General features: G+C 35.3%; 1 protein-coding gene across 1 annotated transcript; it reads right to left on the bottom strand.

Moving 5' to 3' along the window:
• Positions 1–4700: 4700 nt before the first annotated feature.
• Positions 4701–5846, bottom strand: LOC140888295 (uncharacterized). Its single transcript, XM_073295980.1, has 2 exons — positions 5223–5846; positions 4701–4942 (listed from the first exon to the last, which is right to left on the bottom strand). The coding sequence occupies exons 1-2, from the start codon at positions 5497–5499 to the stop codon at positions 4701–4703; spliced, it is 519 nt and encodes a 172-aa protein (XP_073152081.1). The 5' UTR covers positions 5500–5846.
• Between the last annotated feature and the right edge of the window lie 15561 nt (positions 5847–21407).

Raw genomic sequence — 21407 nt, forward strand, 5'->3', positions numbered from 1 at the left:
TGTTATATTCCGTATTTAATTAAATATTCAAAAAAAAATTATATTAAGATAAAAAATTCATTTAGTAATTAAAAATTTTAATATTGTATAAGATATAATAGTTATAGAGAAAAATTACAAATAATTATGGAATAGTCTCTTGCGAAATAGTATTACGAATCTATACCTGTGAGACCATCTCGTATAAGTTTTTATGATAAATTAGTTACTTTATCTCTTTAAAATTATTAATATTGTTTAGATCCATGTTTTCAAACCCGGACCGGCCGGTTCGACGGATTGAGTCGAAAACCGACACTGGTCCGGTCCGTAACACTATCAAAAATCATTTTAACGGTTGAACCACTCAAAACGAGTCAAAACCGGTCAAAAGTCGATCGAACCGGTCAAGAACCGGCCAAGAACCAGTTCAACCGATTTTTCATTTTTTTAGAAAAATTAATTTTTTTATTTTAAAACCTTAATTTGATATTTTATTATAAATATACATGATTATTTGGAATAAATATTATTTTAGTAATATTATAATTTTTTTAATTAATTAATTTAAAAAATATACATATAATTATAATTAATGTTTTGAATATATTTATGCAGTTATTTACTTTTCAAACTATGATAAATATATTTTTTTGTCTATTTATATATATTTTTTAAGTTTTTAAAATTTAAAATATATTATTAATATTATATAAACGATTTTTCAGTCCGACCGTCCGATTAAAATAGTCCGACCAATTGAACCATTTTTTCAATGTAGATCGATTCGATCACCGGTACAATTATAAAAACATTAGTTTGGATGATGATATAATTGTAATGTTCATTTAGAATTCATCAAATTAATTGAAAATTAGTCATACATATTTTTTTATTAGGATTTATAGGTTATCTAACGATTTTAAAATATAATAGATATATATAAATATAGTATTGAATATTTTTTAAAAAAATTTTAAAAAAATACAATTTAGAGTTGGCACCCATGAAGTATTCTAAAAAGTTTGATTAAGCCTCGCTTAAACTTGAAGCTTTACCAAAACGCCTCGCTTCGGCCAAAAGCGATAAAAAAGCGATCAAACATAAGTTGACCATGTCAAGTGTCGTTAAATACGCTTAAATATGACTTTTCTAAAAACCAAAATTGATTAATAAGACGAAAATAGATCATAAATTAGTAATTTTATTAGCGAGTGATTGTTAGCAATGTTAGAAATGTACAATATTGTATGATTAAGTCATAAGTGTAGCGATGATGTGAATGCAGTACATATTGAGGGATTTTACAGCTAATGTTTTAAATTAGACCAATTAATTTAGTTTATATTCGATGACACGGGATATGAAATGAATGATGAAATAATTTGAATTAGAATCTCACAAATAATTAATGCATTACACTTGAACTTATTATATTTATTCGTTATTTACTCAGTTAATTTGTTTGAAATGACTAAAATTATAGTTTAAATTTAAAACGTTTTCTTACGCCTTACGCTTAAGCGTACGCTTAAACTCGTAGTAATCACGCCTAAGTTTAAAAAGCTTGAAGTTTGACTCTCACGCTTCGACATATTTCACGTTTTTTAAAAACTTTGCACATGATACTCTAATGTGCAAAGTATCATTCATGTATATATAGATATTAGATCTTTTAAAAATATTTGTTATATGTTAAAGTTTTGGTTCCAATTTTTCAAGTTTTAATTGGTGTAATACATAAATAGGTTTCAAATATTTGCTTGAGTTACGTATTTTTAGAGAAAACTATAATTTGGTCATTTATGTTTATTATTTTGCGATTTCGGTTCTCTATGTTTTTATATTTCAGTTTTAGTTCTGCGTGTTTCGATTTTTGGCAATTTCAGTCATTTTTCTTCGAAAATTCTTACGTGACAATATACACGTCAGTTCCACATCAGCATTGCATTGGTATCACGTCAGCGTCATATCGAAAATAGACTAAAATTTCCCCCCAAAAAAATTTAAGATAACTGACTAAAACTGAAATTTTAAAATATAAATGACAGACCGCAAAATGACAAATATATAGGAAAAAAAAAAACAAATTTTCCCATATTTTTATTACACCTACCTTTGGTAAGAATCTCTATTTTTTAATATCGTTGATGTCTTGTTTTGTTGGAGAGTAAAAATTATCTTCATTAGTGAAACCACTAAAATATAATATCTCTGTTTTGATGAAATAGCTGGATATCATTCGTAATTGTCGAGATCTGTCAACCTGTGAGGTGATTCGAACTTAAATTTTTCGATTTTCCGACATGAAACTTATAAATATTTTATGTCTCACTGACAATGAAGACGAAATTATCCAAAATTAGTGGAATGTTAAAAATATAATATTTTTGTTTTGATGAAATAGCCGGATGTCATTCATAATTGTTGATATTTGTCGGTTTGTGAAGTTATTCGAACTTAAAATTTTCGATCTTTCCAAAATTGGACTTATAAATATCTCATGTTTCATTGATCAAAATTATCCTGAGAAATATTTAAGATGTTTATTCATATTTAATATTTCATACATATTATGAGCATTTTCGTGTCTTTATTTCTTTTTTCGTGTCTTTCTTGATATGATAGATATGACAACGAAACGTTTTGATTGAAACCTGAGCATTTGATGTGATTGCACCGACAAAAATTCAAGAATAATATAGTATGGAAGAAATTTACAAATGGGGACAATATTTTCGTCTTATCAATCTGTTTACTTGTTTTTTAGGCATTTCGTATTAACTCATAAAATACATTTATATTTATTTTATTTAAATATTAAATTTTGATGATTTATCACAAAAAAATATATGTTAAATAATCATTTTTAATTAATTATTTTCAATTAAGAAAAATTACATTAATATCTTTATTTTTCAAAAAAATAATATATGAAAACCCCATTTAAAAAATTATAAATCATGAATAGAAATTTCAAGTATTTTAAGATATATTTAATACATTTCATTTTGACTATAATATATAAAAAAATCAATTTAAAAATTATAAAATCATAAATAAAAATTCTAATGATTTAAGATATGATCATTATATTTCATTGGATTTATCTTATTCATGGAAAACTTTTTTTTACTACATTTATTAATTTTTATTTTAAAAAATAAATAATATTTATAATCAATAATTTTGGTCAATTAAAATAATTTACATGTAGATTAATAATAATTTACATTATTCAATACAAATCACAACCTCAAATTTACAAATACAAACTAAAAAAAAGATTGTATATTATAAACAAATGAAAAAATTGTAACTCATCACTAATCATAATTTTAATCACAAAATTGATCAATTAAAGTAAATATGTTATTACTTATCCATCATTATTCCATATCTTATAAAATTTGTTTAACAATCTCAGTATTATTTATCTGTATTTAATTAATCACACTAAGTAAAAACAACCTTAAATGATATGAATTAAAAATATCAAGAAGTGATTTCTTGGTTGCACTGGACTATTCTTTAGAACAATTTAATTTGATCGTTCAATCTCTAAAATAAAACAAAATCCATCTTATTACCTAGAGGCACCAGCAAGGATTTGTGCGTTTTCTTGGATACTCTCTTGAGCCCAAATTCATGTCCAAGCCGATCCATCGATCATCAAATCTTCCATTTAATACTTCATATTCGCTACATTGTTTTATGATTGTTGTGTCATCGATATTTATTTATTTATTTACGTGAGAGAGAAGATTATACATCTCCACTTTTCAAAACTCACTTGATATACGAGAAATTTTATATTATCTTTAGGGTGATATCCCAAAAGTGCATATAAAAGTAGATATTTTTCCTTATGTGTGAGATTCATGGAAGAAAAATATGAAGATCACATATATTGATAAGTATGCATCCTTCAATACACTCTCAGGATAATTACTTTAAGTTAAAATATCATCTCTAGGAGCAGCATCGATATACATCCTTCAATGCACTATCAAGATAATGAATTTAGGGTAAAATATCATCTATGAAAGCAGTGTGAGATTTAAGTGTTAAGATTTAGACTTGATATAAATCTATTCAAAAGCTAGCTCAAGAGAAAGAATTGTCCTCGTATAAGCCACTTCCAAGAACTTTATATCTAACCGATGTGATACAATTAACACACCAACATACGCCCAAAAATGAAACAATTGAAGCGTAGAAATATTAACAAGTGACTCAACTATGAGAATATATAACTAATAGCTCAATTATGAGTTGCCCAACTAAGGCAGTTCAACATATAACTGTTGAACATGTCCTCATACCATGTTAAGAATGTGAACTTTAGGCGTAACTCAGTGGTCACGAAATTGAATTTATAAAGAAACCAGAGAGCATATTACAACCTACACCATTAACAAATTAATGACAACCCAAGGAAATTCTCATGTCTAAGGTTTTCACATCTCTTTTATACAAGATTTCACCTTATTTTTTAATTTTCATGTCTATATGGCATTTTTCCCCCTTCTTTCCCCGTTTGGCGTTTGTTATTTTTTAATTTTCATGTCTATATGGCTTTTTTTCCCCTTCTTTCCCCGTTTGGCGTTTGTTAGCTCATGCCTCGTGCACATTGTTTATTCATTGTGATTGTCTTTTTCACTTCGATTTCAAAATAAAATAAAAGAAATGAATTAAGATCTCAACCAAGGTATCAGGGGTCACAAAATTGAATTTATAAAGAAACGAGAGAGCATATTACAACCTACATAATTGACAAATTTATGACAACACAAGGAAATTTTTACAAGATCTTGAATCCACCACATGACACGGAAGAGGAAGCTAAACACGAAGCCGATATGGGATGAAGATGCAGAAGGGTCAATAATCGAGAATTGACGAAACCGATAGCCTTGGGCACCTCTCCATGAATAGTAGGCAATCCGAGTCTCATAGAATCCTGAAATGGTAAATCAAGAGGTATGTAATCCGGGCAGTTGTGAAATCCATCAAGACGACTAAGGATGACAAATACAAGAATCGTGACACTGAAAAATGACGAGTCTAAGGAAACTTTCTACTCAATTGGAATAAAGTTCATCAAAAACTTAGTTCACAGATAGAGATATTGATGATCATGCACTCATGTAAGAGAGACTAAATCTATCATACGTGATAGTTTAACCAATTTTTGGACGAAATACTGGCAACAATCGATGAGAATGAGAATTTTGAGATACCTGGGAGAAAGGTAAGAAGTCCGAGTCCCAAGAGGCCATATGCTTGAGACGATTCCCCTTCCATGTGACCGGAGAAGATGAAGGATGAGAGCAAGAGAAGTAGACATCCAAGGAGCAGCAAGAACATTTCAAGGATGATAGACTTCCAAGGAATCTTATCAAAGGTTTTCGGAGTGTAGTTGAATCTAGGATCATTTTGACTCTTGTTTCCATCATCGTAATAATCATCTTCATCAACATCAAGACGACTGTAATTGAAATTTCGTCTAGATGCCATATTATCAACTAGCTGTTCATGAAATGCCAAAGGATTGAGCTACATAGCTTCATGACAACACAAAAGAGAGAACGAAAATCGAATAATTGAATATCAACAGTTACATTACCTTCTCACCAGCCACATAAATAAGACCATTTAGAGGGGGAAAACTGAATCAATCAAACCAAAATATGTTCATGACCTAAAGTTTCTATATTGGCCCAAAGCACATATCAAAAGATCAAACAATCCAATCCCCATTCCAAAAAAAAAAAAGCGAAAAGAAGGGTCATCTAGATTTAATTCAACTTGTGAATTTCACTCCACAAAGATTCGAGGTGATCCAACTATCAATCAAATAATGAACCAGCACAATTTTATGCCCAATAGCCATCAAATGTATGCTATATGCACACTAAACTCTTCAATAATCACTGATAAAAAAACCGATTAAAAAACGTGTAATCTAGACAACCGTAGCTCGTAATTGTGCGATAATCAACACAGCATCGCCAACAATCAACCATTTACGAGTCCAATTAGGGTTTTGAAAAGATTATATAAGCTTAAACAAGAAACAAACAGCCCTTAATCGTTGAAATTGGCATAGAACATCACTTCAAATCACAATTATCTGAATCGGAGAAAAAGAAAGTACCTGAAATTATGAGACAAATTGTCGGGAAAAAATTTAGCCGCCGGGAGAGAGAATTATTAATTTCAAATGATCGAAGGCGTAAATAATAAATTTTCACCAAAATTTGGCGGCTTTTATCCTCAATTATACACGATTTTTCGTAACTTCTCAAGTCAAAACGGGCTAGCCGGGGTTCGGCTCACCACCTGTGGTAATCCACCAGCAATGGGGGCAGGACCGCGCAACCCAATATTTTAAGCTTTAAGCTTTGGCACGGACCGATTTGACGGACTTACATATAATTTGATAGGTTATGTCGGATCGACTCACAATCATCATTAGATGGAGTGGGACGGGTCATCTTTTAGGGGTTGCAAAATTGTCTAATCAATTCACTTATTTTATATAATGATACGGGCCAACCCGACGAACATATAACTTATTTTAACATTTCTAAATTAGCATCTCCTTTCATCTAAGAATTTTCTTTATTGTCTTTTGAAGTGTGTTTTTTCCATTCAAAATCCATTTAACATAGATTTGAAGTTTCTGATTTCAAATTTTAATAATATTAATAATTTTATTTAGTTTATTTAGATAAATTTATTTTAGAAGAGATTTTAAATTCCTAATTATCACTGTAAGTAAATTTTTTTTTTTTTAGTTATTGCAATGACTTTAATGATTTTTAAAGTCATTTGAGATCATTCTTGTAAATTTTATTATTAAATCCAATTATTTCATGGGTGATTTGGAGATAAATCCATATTACCGAACCCAACTTAGAGATCAGTCCCCATGCCCTTCAATTTAGTACTGCACTCTCTGAACCTCAAAAGTTATTTCTTTTAACTCCCTAGTCAACACAATCACGTGTATTTCACATTTTCTCTCTTTCCTTCACCTCTTTTCTCATGCCGTTTGTTTTTAACCTATTTTCTCACAAGCAGGTTTATTTTTCACCTCTTTTCTTATCTTCTCTTACACGATTTTGACTGTAAAACCCTAGTCATGGATGACGAAGGCCACCGGAGAGGAAGCTGACCTCTTCCCTTCACGTTTTTCACCTCTTTTCTCATCTCCTCTTTCAAGATTTGTACAGTAAAACTCCACCATGGACGAGGAAGGCGACCGGAGAGAAAGCTGACTCCGTGATAAAAATTATATGGTAAATCATCTCCTTGTATTTTTTCTAGTTGATACGATCTTACCTTGCGATTTTCTCCTCTCCTCTATTTCACGATTTCTACATTAAATCCCTAGCCTCTTGGACAACGAAGGTGTTGAAGATGAATCTGAAAACCTTGAATTAATATTTGTAATCCCAGTAAGCATGACAATGTTTCTGTAGTTTTCCTAGATTTGATTTTTCACATTATGCCTCGTGATTTTGATTCAATTTTCTTGATGTGTATAGGTAGATTTATGTAATTGATTTTGTTTTTTTGAATGCTGCTTTGATTATTCGAATCAAAGCAGTAGTAGCAATGAAACTATTAGAAATTCTCTTTGGTGTTATTTTTTTAATTGAATTAGAGATTCCGTTAATATAATCTATGTTTGTGGTTGAATTTTTTGGATTGGAAATTAATGTAAGCTAAGTGGTGTTTTTTTAAGAAAAAAAATTAAAGTGTTATTGATTCAATTACACAATTTGATAAATTGCATTGTGTGGTTGTTAAAGGATCGAAGGAAATAATTGATTGATTGATTGATTTATTGCATTCAAACTCCTTTGTGTGGTGTGTTGATTAATTTAATGTTGCACTTGCGATTTCATATTTTTCTCGTATTTTGCAAAACATTTGCGGAATAAAAAGGGGTTGTTGGATGAAGATAATGATCGTTGGTGGTTATATTTTTTAGCTGTATATTCTTCTTGGGTGTCGTTGGTCAATGTGTCGCTCTTTGATCAGGGGCTAAATTTATGTTATTTATTTTGTAGGTTATCGATATAATTTGTGTTATTATGCTATCGTTCAAGAAGGCTGAAAGATCCAAGTGTGTTAACAAAGACAGTTAATTCCTTTGATAATTACATATTTTAGTTGGTAGAAGTTGCAAGTAGTTTTCTGCAATTGTCAATATAAAAGTGAGCTACCAGAAGATATGAAATTGAAAAATTGATGATTAATCACAATCATAAAATATAAGATGGTGTCCAGTCCTTATAATACATTTTATTCGTTTTTTTTGTTTATATTTGAATTTCGTTTAAGCTAAAAATTATGGTTATCGTCTTTTTTTCAAGTTTATGTGCATTTTTTGTTTATTTTGTTGAAGTTTATTTTTCAAACCATTGTTTGTTTGATCGATTTTTTCTTGTAGTTTATTGTACTAAAAAATGGCATAATTTACTCTACATTCATGTTTTTACTTATCTTCTCAAAAAAAAATGTAGTGCTACGCTCGAGACGACGATGAAGCATGGAACTACGAAAAAGATTGCACAATGAATAGTGTTAGAACGCGGATTGCGAAAACCATATTATCCGAAAAACATGGTTTGTTTAGTAAAGATCCATGAACTTTAAAATTTGTATTGCTGGATATGTTTATGGTAGAAAACATTTTGAGTTAGTATATGTGTACCCCTTCAGAATTAATATGTGTTGGTGCCCAGGACAATGTGCCTATTGTGTTAATATTGCATTTTGATATTCTGATGACTGAGTTTATTTATGTTTTTTTACAAGCACAACTTAATATATTATAGGTTGTGGAAATTGTGATTTTCATCTAATAGGAACAAATTAGTTAACAAAAATTGTTGTTATAAAACAGCTGAATATTGGCATAATTTAGTCCAATACTGGCATAAACTTGATCCAATTCAGCATATATCGAGGCGATTCGAGCATATATATTTGAGAAAAAGATGTTCTAATCTTACAAAGTATTTTGTCTCCTAGAAAAATGATAGTGGTGAAAATATAACTCTTATTGTAAGTATTGCATTATTGTACCTTTGTCATTATGTGATGCAATTATTTTACTATTACAATAATTCAATTTGTGTCTAGGTTGAATTTTTGTTAGGATACTTGAGGATTTTCAAGGATGTTGACCTTGCCAATTACAACGTGGGATTCCCAAAGTGTAGAAAGCAAGGGATTAATTCCGATTGTGGTGTGTTTACTTGCATATGGACGGAGTGCAATGCTCGCGATGACCTCCTTTTACATGGAATTATCAGACTGATTGCAAATTAGACGGTACAAGGCACACATTGATGCAACCATCCTAAATTATGAATATGGGTTGATGAAAATGGATTTAGGCAAATGAGAATGGAGTGGACAATTAGTTTTGGTGTATTTTGTACTGTATTGATCGAATGGATAATTGTCTTGATGAAGTTTGTACTTTATTTTGGTAGAATGGATATGCAATTTTCATTTATTGAATCTCTAATATGTGTCGATTGACTAGATATGGTTGTTAACACTTATAAATTGATTACGTCACACTTTTATACAAAATTTGACAATAAATGATACTTCGCATAACCAATGTTATGCTACATTTACCTGTTAATGTACTACGAGTTAATACAACTAGTATTAAGTTTTTGATCTAGCACCAAAATATTATACCAAGTAAAACCAATTTTATACTACACTTGTCTACTAATGTACTACGAATTAGTACAACTAGTACAATATTTTTCAATACACACCAACACCACCATGGTAAATATGTATGGAAGATACCAAATTTAACATAAACTCATACCGCAAATAGTCTCTATTATACTTCCTTTTTCATCTATTGTACTACCGATTAATATAACTAGTACTGCGTTTCTGACCACGAACCAACACCATCATGATAAACATGTTGGAAGATGTACCAAATTTAACAACATATAATACTGCAAATAGCCTCCATTATACCTCATTTTCCATATATTGTACTACTGGATAATATAACCACTAATGAATTTCTGACCGCACACCAACACCACCATGGTAAACATGTATAGAAGATGTATCAAATTTAACATAAACTCATACCGCAAACAGTCTCTATTGTACTTCCTTTTTTCGTACTGTACTACTGATCAATATAACTAGTACTGCATTTCTTACCACGAACCAACACCACCATAGTAAATATGTATGGAAGATGTAAAAAATTTAAAAACACATAATACCTCAAATAGCCTCTATTATACCTCATTTTCCATATACTGTACTACCGGACAATATAACCAGTACTGGGTTTCTGACCACGCACTAACACCACCATGGTAAACATGTATGGAAGATGTACCAAATTTAACAACACATAATACCGCAAATAGCCCCTATTATACCACATTTTCCATATATTATACTACTGGGCTCTAAAACCGATACTGCATTTTTGACTGCGCACCAACACCACCATAGTAACATGTATGGAAGATGTACCAAATTTAACAAACCATCATACCACAAATAGTCTCCATTATACTTTATTTTTGATCTATTGTACTACTGGTCAATATAACCGGTACTACGTTTGACCACACACCAACATCACCATTGATGTTACAAAATTAGGACATTAGATGCATATATAAGGTTGTTTTAACCATAGATGTTACAAACATATACAATGGATACATATACATGTGTTTGTTAATCACCATACATGCTATCAAATTAGACATTAGAATGCATAAACATGTGATAATCATTATTGATGCTACAAAATTAGACATTTGATGTGTAAACATGTGTTGATCACCATTGATGTTACAAAATTAGGACATTGGATGCATACATAATGTTGTTTTAACCATAGATGTTACAAACATATATAATGGATACATATACATGTGTTTGTTAATCACCATATATGCTACCAAATTAGCCATTTCATGCATAAACATGTGCCAAATCATCATTGATGCTATAAAATTAGACAATTTATGCATAAACACGTGTTTATGCATTCTAATGTCTAATTTAGTAGCATATATGGTTATTAACAAACAAATGTATATGTATCCATTGTAAATGTTTGTAACATCTATGGTTAAAATAATTTTATCTATTCCTACAATGTCCTGATTTTGTATCATCAATGGTGCTTAACAAATGTTTTCACATCAAATGTCTAATTTTGTAGTATAAATCAAAATACTTTAGCTTGAAAATGAAGTGGTCAGAAACGCAGTACCATTTATATATATATGTAGTACTTTAGCTAGGAAATAAAGTATAATAACGTCTAACTGTGGTATGAAAATGTGTTAAATTTGGTACATCTTCTATACATGTTTTACATTGTGGTGTTGGTGCATGGTCAGAAACATAGTACCATTTGTATTGATACATAGTACCTTTGCTTAAAACTGAAGTATAATAACGTCTAACCGTGGTATGAGAATTTGTTAGATTTAGTACATCTTCCATACATATTTTACATTGTGGTGTTGGTGCGTGGTCAGAAACACAGTACCATTTATATATATACGTAGTAATTTAGCTAGCAAATAAAGTATAATAACATCAAATTGTGGTGTTGGTGCATGGTTCAGAAACGCAGTATTATTTGTATTGATACGTAGTACGTTTACTTGAAAATGAAGTATAATAACCTCTAATTGTGGTATGAAAATCTGTTAAATTTAGTACAAATTTCATACATATTTTACATTGTGGTGTTGGTGCGTGATCAGAAACGCAATATTATTTGTAATGATACGTAGTACTTTTGCTTGAAAATGAAGTATAATAGCATCTAATTGTGGTATGAGAATTTGTTAAATTTGGTACATCTTTCATACATGTTTTACATTGTGGTGCTGGTACGTGATCAGAAACGCAGTTCCATTTGTAACTATACGTAGTACTTTTGCTTGAAAATGAAGTATAATAGCGTCTAATTGTGGTATGAAAATTTGTTAAATTTGGTACATCTTTTATATATGTTTTATATTGTGGTGTTGGTACGTGATCAGAAACGTTGTGAGACCCAGTTTCTAATCTCCTATTCTCGAATAATTAAACAAAATCAAACACGAAAAGCCGCGGAAAAATGAATCAATTTTTTTTTTTTTAAAACAGCGCGCCTGCGCCGGAGTCTCTCACAAGACAGCGCGCCCGCGCCGCGACCTCGCAAGAAACAGCGCGCCCGCGCCGTGACCTCGCAAAACAAAGGCGCGCCCGCGCCGTCAACTCGGCTGCAGAAAATCCAAGGCATAAAAATACATCTTTACAAACTCAAATACATAATCCAAGCAACCAAGGTTCAATCCATAGCTCCTACATAAAATAAGGGATTCGAAACACCAACAAAACGCAATTAACAATACAAGTTCGACAAATAGAGTTTGATCGACTAAACAAAACAACACAAGTTCAAATGACACAATCCTAAGACACGGTGTCTCACTTCTATCATCACACCCCGAGCTAACCCAAACGGCTCGGTCCTGCTCCTAATCCTCCTGTTTCCAAGTACACATACAAATAAAGACAACAGCCGGATAAACCGGTTAGAAATATAATTTCTAAGTAAAAGAGACAGACATGCAATATCAGATAAACATCTCAGATTGAAATGAAATGATCAATAACAAATCAAAATAAGAATGAATGTGTGCATGAATTCAAAACTCGGGACTATCAAATCAGATAATCGAAATATCAATCAGTATTCGGTTAGGATCCCGGGGCCAAGTCTTCACAACAACTCACCGACACACCCATTCGGGGTGGATGTCGTTCAACTCAACCCCTAGACTTTAGATCAACTATAAGAAGTATTCTGGCACTTGGAAAAACTCGAAATCCAAAGCCACTTTAATATAGCTCCCTAAAACATCTATCTTCAAAAAGAATCGAATAATCGGCTCAATATGAATGCAAGTGTAAACAATTAATCAATCAAGTTCACACAAGCAATTAACATGCAGTATGTGATTTTCGGGGCACGAGAATCAATCGAACTCGAGTATTCAACCCCATTCAAGTCAATGTCGTCTTTTACCTTTCAAGTCCGTCGAGGATTCAAATCTGAAAATAACAACGAACTCAAATAAATGATCACTCGAATCACAACAAATCGAAATAAGGAAAACTCAATCAATATACCGTCTTCGACTCTCGATTCGATTCAACTTCCAAGTCCGATCCAAACCCGAAACTCCAATCCAAATCTGAAAATGAAGAATATACAGATTCGGTGTCAATCCAACAACTCAAACAAACCCGGAAATGAACCGAACAACAAACGATAATCCAAAACTCGATTTCGACGGCATAACGGCTATAAACGATCAAACCAAAAATCTCCAACAACAACAAACAATCCCAAACCATCCATATCATCTTCTAAACCAACAAAACAATCCAAAATTAATCAAAATCCATCAAAATCCAACAACCTCATTTTTGAATTAATACTCCAAAAACCATATAAAATCCAAACTTCGTTCTTTTTCCAAACCGACTTCGAATACACGACCTATGCTAGCTCAAGAATAACATACTCAAAAATTATCGAATTCTGACAACCCAACAAAAATCAAAGTTTGAGGATCGTAGCAAAACTTACGTCAAAACGAAGCCTTCGTTGCGGTGATCGTGAATCTCAACTCGGAATGAAAATCTAACGGTCGGATCGTGCGAATCGGACGGAAGAAAAACTTGAAATGTCGTCTTCCATAGCTTTTGATCGGTACGCACGGATGGAGAAGAGAAGGAGAGGGAGTGATGTGATGTAGGAGCCAACTTGCATGATATAATATATATAAAATCCAATTTTTGCATTAAAGTCCTTTAATTCTTCAAAGTCGCAAAGTGACCCCCTGCGAATTTTCAAAACCATCCTCAACCCTGATTATCTTAATTAAACTCAATTATAATAAAATCGGGGCGTTACAATTCTCCCCCTCTAAGATTCGATTTCGTTCTCGAAATCTGACAGATCACAGACTGAACAAGAAAAAAATCATACTGAAGACGACTCACCTCAATCGAACAACTCTGGAAATTGCTGCCTCATATCAAATTCGGTCTCCCAAGTCGCTTCTTCAACTCCGTGAAGACTCCACTGTATCTTCACCAACGGAATCGACTTATTTCTGAGCTGTTTCTCTTTTTTGTCAAGAATCTGAATCGGTCGCTCGAAGTAACTCAGAGTCTCATCAAGTTCGGCCTCGTCTGGCTGAAGAACATGGGATGGATCCGGATGATATTTCCGCAACATCGAAACGTGAAACACATCGTGGATACCTGAAAGAGACGGAGGAAGAGCAATCCTATAGGCAAGATCGCCAATCTTCTCCAGAATTTCATACGGTCCAATGAACCTCGGAGACAACTTCCCTCTCTTTCCGAATCTGACAGTACCTAGGAACGGAGAAATCTTCAGAAACACACGGTCTCCCTGATCAAAAGACAGTGGTCTGCGTCTGACATTCGCATACTTGGCCTGTCGATCTTGGGCTATCTTCATTCTGACTCGGATCAACTTCACCTGCTCTGCCATATCACGAATCATATCTGGACCCAACTCAGGTGATTCTGAAATCTCATCCCAAAATAACGGAGATCTGCACTTCTTCCCGTACAAAGCTTCGAAATGTGCCATGCCAATACTCACTTGGAAGCTGTTATTGTACGAAAACTCCACTAGAGATAAAGAATCATGCCAACCTGAGCCAAAGTCAAGCACTACTGCGCGAAGCATATCCTCCAAAGTCTGGATCGTATGCTTGGACTAACCGTCGATATGAGGGTGATACGTTGTGCTCAAGTGCAAACGAGTACCCAATGCCCCCTGTAGACTGTGCCAAAAGTGAGAAGTAAACCTCGGATCTCTGTCTGATACTATCGAATTCGGCACGCCGTGCAATCTCACAACCTCTCTGACATACAACTCGGCCATCTGATCGTGACGGTATGTCATACGCTATGGAATGAAACAAGCAGATTTCGTTAACCGGTCAATCACTACCCAAATCGCATCACAACCTCTGACTGAACGCGGTAGCTTTGTGACAAAATCCATAGAGATATGATCCCACTTCCATTCCGGGACTGGCAAACTGTGCAATATTCCACCTGGTTTCTTCCTCTCGGCCTTCACTTGTTGACAATTCAGACAACGGGACACAAATCTCGTGACATCTCCCTTCAACTGCTTTTACCAAAACTGAGTCTTCAATTCGTTATACATCTTTCGGCCTCCTGGATGAACACTGAACCGACTGCAATGCGCCTCTCGAAGAATACGCTGTCTCAACTCAGAAACATCGGGCACAACAATACGGTTATTCACGAATAGCATATCATCCCTGACCTGAAATTCTGACTGATGACCTGATCGAACCTTCTCTATCGAACTCTGACTGTTCGGATCGGATCTCTGTGCCTCTTTGATCAACTGAAACAACTCTGGCTCGGCCTGAATCGCAAAAACTCTGATGGATCTCCTATTGGTCTCAAACTCCAAACCAGAAGTACAACAGTCTTCAATCAATTGAGAGACACCCCTCGTAGAAAGAGATAAGGAACAAAGCTTCCGAATAAGAGCGTCTGCAGCTGCATTTGAATTTCCAGGATAATACTTTATCTCACAGTCGAAGTCCTTAAGCAAATCCATCCATCTCCTCTGTCTCATGTTCAGCTCGGACTGGGAAAACAAGTATTTCAGGCTCTTATGGTCCAAAAATATCTCAAATGACTCGCCATAAAGATAATGGCGCCAGGTCTTCAAAGCAAACACAATCGCCGCAAGCTCAAGGTCATGGATCGGATAACGAGTCTCGTGCGGCTTCAGCTGCCTCGAAGCATAAGCTATGACATGCTTCCTCTGCATAAGAATGCATCCAAGACCACGGTGATAAGCATCACAGTAAACAGAATAACCTCCCGTACCTGATGGAATAGACAAGATCGGAGCGCTGGTCAATCTCTTCTTCAACTCAACAAAACTGGTCTCGCACTTCTCGGACCAAACAAACGGTGCGTTCTTCTGGGTCAACTGGGTAATCGGCTTTGCAATGGAAGAGAAACCCTCGACGGCGATAATACCCCGCTAAACCCATGAAGCTTCGGATTTCTGGCACTGATGTCGGTCTCGGCCAATTCATAACTGCCTCGATCTTACTGGGGTCTACAGAAATTCCATCTCCTGATACAATATGGCCTAGAAACACAACTCGGTCCAACCAAAACTCGCACTTCGATAGCTTAGCATACAACTGTTTGGCTCGCAAAGTCTGCAATACAATCCTCAGATGCTCTGCATGATCTGAACGGTTCTTCGAATAGATCAAAATATCGTCAATAAAGATAATGACGAACTCGTCCAAATACCGCTGAAATATACGATTCATCAGGTCCATAAAAACTGCTGGAGCATTTGTCAAACCAAAAGGCATGACTATGAACTCGAAATGCCCATATCTGGTTCTGAAAGCTGTCTTAGGCACATCCTCGTCGCGAACTCTCAGCTGATGATACCCTGATCTCATATCTATCTTCGAATACACTGAAGAACCCTGTAGTTGATCGAAAAGATCGTCGATCCTAGGTAGAGGATACTTGTTCTTGACCGTCGCTTGATTCAACTGGCGATAGTCTATGCAGAGTCGCATAGAACCGTCTTTCTTCCTCACAAAGAGCACTGGAGAACCCCAAGGCGATACGCTAGGTCGGATGTATCCCTTGGCAATAAAATCTTCTAACTACTCCTTCAACTCCTTCAATTCTAACGGAGCCATTCGATAAGGTGCTTTCGAAATGGGCTGAGTACCTGGTGCAAGTTCGATGTTGAATTCGATCTCTCGAATCGGCGGCAAACTAAAAATCTCGTTTGGAAAAACATCAGAAAATTCGCTAACCATCGGTATCTCGATCAACTCAGGACTAGACCTCTGAACATCTACTGCATAAATCAAGAATCCTTCTGCTCCTCTCTGAAGCAAATGAGACATGGACAACGCACAAATCAATGGAATCCTGGATCGAGAACCCTTAGCGAAAAACTTCCAATCATCTGCCATCTCAGGTCTGAAAAGAACCACTTTCTGAAAGCAATCTACTGTCGCCCTATACTTGGTCAGAGCATCAATCCCGACAATACAGTCAAAATCAGATAATCCAAGTACAATGCAGTCAATCTTAATCGAATTCTCCTCAGATTCTAACACACAGTTACGGACCATTCTCACCGAAATAATTCCTCCACCCAAAGGTGAAGTAATCGAAACAACATCATATAATGGCTCAGCAAATAAGTCATGCATCACGACAAATCTTTCAGAAATAAAACAGTGAGAAGCACCCGTATCAATCAAAACAAACGCAGGATAACCAAAGATCGAACAGTTACCTGCTATCACATCATTCGGAGCTGCATTGGTCTGATCCTCTGTCAGGGCAAACACCCTCGCCTGATGTAGAGGAGGTTGGTTCTGATTTTGGTTACCTCCCTGACGAGACTGCTGCTGGGGCTGAAAAGAATGGACTGCAGAAGCTGATCTCTCGGGCTGAGCTGGCGGTCGAGAAGAACTGCCGCTCTGAGCTCTATTGGATCCTCGTTGAGGACAGACTCTAGCAAAGTGACCCGGCTGCTGGCGGATATTGCAACTACTAAACACGCCTCGACACTGATCACTTGGGTAGCGTCCTCCACACTTGCTACACGATGCTCCTGAAGACCCTGAATTCTGCCCAAAACTGAACTGTCTAGAGCCACTGGAACTCGATGAACTGTTCCCAGACTTCTTGAAATTCTTCCCCTTCGGCCGATACTGATCTCGCCTGTTTCTGCTACTGTTGCCTCCATCAACCCTCTGAGACTGGTTCGACTGCGGAGAAGGTTGGTACTGATACTGAGACTGCTGAGGCTGAAACTGAACAGGCTGATTCTGAAAGGACCTCTGCTATTGCTGAGGTGCTATTTGATTTCCTCGCTGCATCAACAGTCCAGCTTCGGATCCCTTTGCCTGATCCATAGCATCTGCAAAGTTGTTGGGTCTCCCGGTATTGACCAATGTAAAGATCTCAGGATTCAAGCCATTGATAAAGTGATCGGTCTTGGCTTCCTCATGATCTGTAATGTGAGGTGCAAACCTCAAGAGACTGTCAAACTTACTCACATACTCCTCGATACTCAGATTCCCTTGCTTCAGATTCGCAAATTCGGCACCCTTTTCCTTTCGATACGAGACCGGAAAGAACCGTTTGTAGAACTCGGTCTTGAACAAACTCCAAGTGATAACGGTGCCTCGATTCTCATTGGCCCTCTTGGTCGTGGTCCACCAATTCTTGGCAACACCCTGAAGCTGGTGAATGACCAACCTGATTCTGCGGTCATCGGTATAGTCGAGAGAATCAAAGAGCTGATCAATATCCTCTAGCCAACTCTCATAGTCAACGGAGTTCTCGGTGCCAGACAAGGTAGGCTGTCGAAAAGATCGAAATCTCTTCAATAGAGTCTCCATCGGGGTCGCAGTTGCATCAAACTGATCCTTTCCAGTACTATCCTGATCATTCGGAGGAGTTATAACTGGCGGCGGATTCTCAGTAGAAGGAGGAGTCAAAGGTGGTGGATTCCTTCTCAAAGATCATCGAGGTGCCATCTGATATCAAAGGTTAGGACACAATATCTCAAACTCAAACTCAATCTCAATCTCAAAACCTCGGTGTCCAAACTCTGCTCTGAGTACCCATGAATCTCAATGATATCCAATGACAGATAATAGCACATAATTCATGCTTTATAAATTAAATCACAACTCATGTAATTCAATTAATTCAAGAATCGATAAAGCATGCTCGCACGTATTTAAAGTAATCATTTAAATAAATCAATCATATGCGAGAATTCAATTCAAGCAGACTCGATCTACCCCGCTCACTCTAGTTCAAATCCAAGAATCTTATCGCTCTGATACCACTTAATGTGAGACCCCGTTTCTAATCTCCTATTCTTGAATAATTAAACAAAATCAAACACGAAGAGCCGCGGAAAAACGAATCAATTTTTTTTTTTTTAAAACAGCGCGCCCGCGCCTAAAGCAGCGCTCCCACGCCGGAGTCTCGCACAAGACAGCGCGCCCGCGCCGCGACCTCGCAAGAAACAACGCGCCCGCTCCAGTAATCAGGGCGCCCGCGCCAGTAATCAGGGCGCCCGCGTCGTGACCTCGCAAAACAAAGGCGCGCCCGCGCCGTCAACTCGGCTGCAGAAAATCCAAGGCATAAAAATACATCTTTACAAACTCAAATACATAATCCAAGCAACCAAGGTTCAATCCATAGCTCCTACATAAAATAAGGGATTCGAAACACCAACAAAACACGATTAACAATACAAGTTCGACAAATAGAGTTCGATCGACTAAACAAAACAACACAAGTTCAAATGACACAATCCTAAGACACGGTGTCTCACTTCTATCATCACACCCCGAGCTAACCCAAACGAATCGGTCCTGCTCCTGATCCTCTTGTTGCCAAGTACACATACAAACAAAGACAACAGCCGGATAAATCGGTTAGAAATATAATTTCTAAGTAAAAGAGACAGACATGCAATATCAGATAAACACTTCAGATTGAAATGCAATAATCAATAACAAATCAAAATGAGAATGAATGTGTGCATGATTTCAAAACTCGGGACTATCAAATCAGATAATCGAAATATCAATCGGTATTCGGTTGGGATCCCGGGGCCAAGTCTTCACAATAACTCACCGACACACCCATTCGGGGTGGATGTCGTTTAACTCAACCCCTAGACTTTAGAGCAACTATAAGAAGTATTCTGGCACTTGGAAAAACTCGAAATCCAAAGCCACTTCAATATAGCTCCCTAAAACACCTATCTTCAAAACGAATCGAATAATCGGCTCAATATGAATGCAAGTGTAAACAATTAATCAATCAAGTTCACACAAGCAATTAACATGCAGTATGTGATTTTCGGGGCACGAGAATCAATCGAACTCGAGTATTCAACCCCATTCAAGTCAATGTCGTCTTTTACCTTTCAAGTCCGTCGAGGATTCAAATCTGAAAATAACAACGAACTCAAATAAATGATCACTCGAATCACAACAAATCGAAACAAGGAAAACTCAATCAATATACCATCTTCGACTCTTGATTCGATTCAACTCCCAAGTCCGATCCAAACCTGAAATTCCAATCCAAATCTGAAAATGAAGAATATACGGATTCGGTGTCAATCCAACAACTCAAACAAACCCGGAAATGAACCGAACAACAAACGATAATCCAAAACTCGATTTCGACGGCATAACGGCTATAAACGGTCAAACCAAAAATCTCCAACAACAACAAACAATCCCAAACCATCCATATCATCTTCTAAACCAACAAAACAATCCAAAATTAATCAAAATCCATCAAAATCCAACAACCCCATTTTCGAATTAATACTCCAAAAATCATATAAAATCCAAACTTCGTTCTTTTTCCAAACCGACTTCGAATACACGACCTATGCTAGCTCAAGAACAACATACTCGAAGATTATCGAATTCTGACAACCCAACAAAAATCAAAGTTCGAGGATCGTAGCAAAACTTACGTCAAAATGAAGCCTTCGTTGCGGTGATCGTGAATCTCAACTCGGAATGAAAATCTAACGGTCGGATCGTGCGAATCGGACGGAAGAAAAACTTGAAATGTCGTCTTCCATGGCTTCTGATCGGTACGCACGGATGGAGAAGAGAAGGAGAGGGAGTGATGTGATGTAGGAGCCAACTTGCATGATATAATATATATAAAATCCAATTTTTGCATTAAAGTCCTTTAATTCTTCAAAGTCGCAAAGTGACCCCCTGCGAATTTTCAAAACCATCCTCAACCCTGATTATCTTAATTAAACTCAATTATAATAAAATCGGGGCGTTACAAACGCAGTACTATTTGTAACGATACGTAGTACTTTTGCTTGAAATGAAGTATAATACTATGTCTAATTGTGGTATGAGAATTTGTTAAATTTGATACAACTTCCATACATGTTTTACATTTGGACATTTTTATAATAACTTAAATTTTGCACAATTTAGTCCAATACTGGCGTACACTTAATTCATCATATATCGAGGCAATTAGAGCATATATATTTGGAAAAAAGATGTGCTAATCTTTCAAAGTCTTTTGTCTCCTAGAAGAATGATAGTGGTGGAAATATAATTGTTCTTGTGATTTGTATTTAATAGGAACACAATTATTTTAAAATAAATTTTGGTATAATATAGATTAATTTTAACACATTTTAATCTAATACTGGCATAATATCGATC

The sequence above is a fragment of the Henckelia pumila genome, chromosome 3 (assembly GCF_033568475.1).
Source record: "Henckelia pumila isolate YLH828 chromosome 3, ASM3356847v2, whole genome shotgun sequence".
Taxonomy (NCBI): Eukaryota; Viridiplantae; Streptophyta; class Magnoliopsida; order Lamiales; family Gesneriaceae; genus Henckelia; species Henckelia pumila.